Genomic DNA, 3134 nt, shown 5'->3' with positions numbered 1-3134 from the left:
TCCCTAGGCTACTGATGGACTAGGTGGCTCAGATGAAGGGGCACTGAGGGAGGAGGTGGGGCAGGGGAGACCTTGGTGGAAGAGGCAGGTTAAGAGGCGGGGTCTCAATATTCCAATTACCAGCAGTTATAAGGTGGAAACCCTATGAGTTGCACATAGACAAATTCCTCAGTTTGTCATGCTGACAGAGCACAGTAAGCTCAGGAAAGGATTTAATGTCTCTTTGGCTGTCCAGTCAGTGATGCAGGGAAGAGAGTCTGGCACCATGTCACCAGTCAGTGGAGCTCAGTCTGAGAGTCAAAGCACAAGGAGAAAAATCTTTAAGTCCATTTATGAGTAAAGAGCTGGAGAAGCCTGTCCCGGATCTGTTTGGTGCTCACCCCATAGATGATGGGGTTTAGCATGGGGGGCACGAGGAGGTACAGATTGGCAATGATCATGTGGAAATGCAGGGCCAAATTGTGCCCAAACTGGTGCATTAGGAAGGAGAAGAGAGATGGGATGTAAAAGATTAAGATGACACAGAGGTGGGAGCTGCAGGTCCCAAAAGTCTTCAGCCGGGTGTCCTTGGTGGGGAGGCTGAAGATGGCCCTGAGGATCTGGGTATAGGACATGGTGATACAAAATACATCTAGACAGGTCATCAAAAATGCCACGAAGAGGCCATAGTAACTACTGATGCGGATGTCAGTGCAGGCCAGCTTTACCACGGCTATGTGCTCACAGTATGAGTGGGGGATGATGTTGGTTCTGCAATATGGCCATTGACTCGCCAGGAAGGGATAGGGCAGTACGAGCATGCTTCCACGCAGCACTATGGCCAGGCCAATCTTGGCCACCACATGGTTTGTCAGGATGGTGGAATGCCTCAGGGGATGGCAGACGGCCACATAGCGATCCAAAGCCATGGCCACAAAGATCCCAGACTCCATCACTACAAAGCAGTGAATGAAGTACATCTGGGTGAGGCAGGCACTGAAATTGATCTCCTTGGAATTGAACCAGAAGATTGCCAACATTTTGGGCAGGGTAGACGTGGACAGGACCAGGTCGGTGACAGCCAGCATGCAGAGGAAATAGTACATGGGGCCATGGAGGCTCAGTTCCATCTTCACAATGAACAGGATGGTGAAGTTCCCCAAAATGGCTATGACATACATGGTGCAGAAGGGGATCGAGATCCAGACATGCGCAGTGTCCAGAAGGATGAATGTGGAGGGGTTGGTGAATTCAGTTGTGTTAGAATCTGACATGGAGCAGGGGAGAAATCCTCCATATACCATGCATCCCCTTGACTTCCTTTATGTGCCTAGGGTCTAGGATGATGGTCACAGGACAAATGCCTGGATGGAGACATAATGTTAATATGAGACACAACATGCACCACGTCTACCGTTGAACCTTAGAGTTACGAACTGAACGATCAACCACAAATCTCATTCTGAACGATTATGCAATCAAAGAGCAGCAGAACCAAAACCAAGACAAAAAAAAAAAAAGACAAACACAGGACACTTCTGTATATAAATGTAAACAATTAAAAATATGAAGGGAACATTTTAAAAAAATATATTTGGGAAGGTTAGGAAACAATGGAAAAGATCGTATTGGAGTAATTAAAAAATAGCATAGGAATATAATTAATGCCAGTCAGCAACATGGTTTATGGAAAACACATCTTCTCAAATGCTGCTGATTTCACCCTTTTATGAGAGTTCATGTTTGGCTGATCAAGGGAACCGCACAGATGCAATAACCTTTGATTTCTCTGTGACATTTGATTTCGTAGGGGAAAATATTCAGATTAAAATATGAACACTTTTCAATATCAGTAGTGCAGGTGTAAAAGGAACTAAAAACTGGCTAATTGAGAGATCTCAGAAAGCAGTTGTCGATGGGCTATTGTCAGTGAATGGGGTTGTTTTACGTGGTTTTCTGCAGATATAATTTCTAGGTCTAATACTATTCAAAATTTTCATCAATGATGTGGAAGGAAAATCACTGCAGATAACATCTGCAGACGATCCAAAGACTGGCAGAGTGTTTACAATGAGCAGCCCAGGGGCACACTGATTGATCTGGAGCCTTTGGTGAGCTGGGCCCATGGAAACAAAATGTTTTAATACAGTTGTCATAAATATAAAGGGAAGGGTAAACCCCTTTGAAATCCCTCCTGGTCAGGGGAAAACTCCTCTCACCTGTAAAGGGTTACGAAGCTAAAGGTAACCTCGCTGGCACCTGACCAAAATGACCAATGAGGAGACAAGATACTTTCAAAAGCTGGGAGGAGGGAGAGAAACAAAGGGTCTGTGTGTCTGTCTATAGTCTGTCTTTGTCGGGGATAGACCAGGAATGGAGTCTTAGAACTTTTAGTAAGTAATCTAGCTAGGTACGTGTTAGATTATGATTTCTTTAAATGGCTGAGAAAAGAATTGTGCTGAATAGAATAACTATTTCTGTCTATGTGTCTTTTTTGTAACTTAAGGTTTTGCCTAGAGGGATTCTCTATGTTTTGAATCTAATTACCCTGTAAGGTATCTACCATCCTGATTTTACAGAAGGGATTTCTTGACTTCTATTTCTATTAAAAGTCTTCTTGTAAGAAAACTGAATGCTTTTTCATTGTTCTCAGATCCAAGGGTTTGGGTCTGTGGTCACCTATGCAAATTGGTGAGGCTTTTTATCCAACATTTCCCAGGAAAGGGGGGGGTGCAAGTGTTGGGAGGATTGTTCATTGTTCTTAAGATCCAAGGGTCTGGGTCTGTAGTCACCTAGGCAAATTGATGAGGCTTTTTACCAAACCTTGTCCAGGAAGTGGGGTGCAAGGTTTTGGGAAGTATTTGAGGGGAAAGACGTTTCCAAACAGCTCTTCCCCAGTAACCAGTATTTGTTTGGTGGTGGTAGCGGCCAATCCAAGGACAAAGGGTGGAATATTTTGTACCTTGGGGAAGTTTTGACCTAAGCTGGTAAAGATAAGCTTAGGAGGTTTTTCATGCAGGTCCCCACATCTGTACCCTAGCGTTCAGAGTGTGGAAGGAACCTTGACACAGTCAAATGCAAAGTTATCCTCTCGGAGCAGAGAATACAGGCCTGACCAACAGACTAGGGCACTGTATTATGGAGCGCAGGGACCC

The 3134-nt window shown here is 44.6% G+C and overlaps 1 protein-coding gene across 1 annotated transcript; it reads right to left on the bottom strand.

The window, feature by feature from the left end:
* Positions 1-320: 320 nt before the first annotated feature.
* Positions 321-1253, bottom strand: LOC144278087 (olfactory receptor 52N2-like). The gene has a single exon (XM_077839260.1). The coding sequence runs from the start codon at positions 1251-1253 to the stop codon at positions 321-323; it is 933 nt and encodes a 310-aa protein (XP_077695386.1).
* Between the last annotated feature and the right edge of the window lie 1881 nt (positions 1254-3134).

This window comes from Eretmochelys imbricata, chromosome 1 (genome assembly GCF_965152235.1).
Source record: "Eretmochelys imbricata isolate rEreImb1 chromosome 1, rEreImb1.hap1, whole genome shotgun sequence".
Taxonomy (NCBI): Eukaryota; Metazoa; Chordata; order Testudines; family Cheloniidae; genus Eretmochelys; species Eretmochelys imbricata.
The sequence above is the reverse complement of the archived record's forward strand: the minus strand, read 5'-3'. Positions and strand labels throughout refer to the sequence as shown.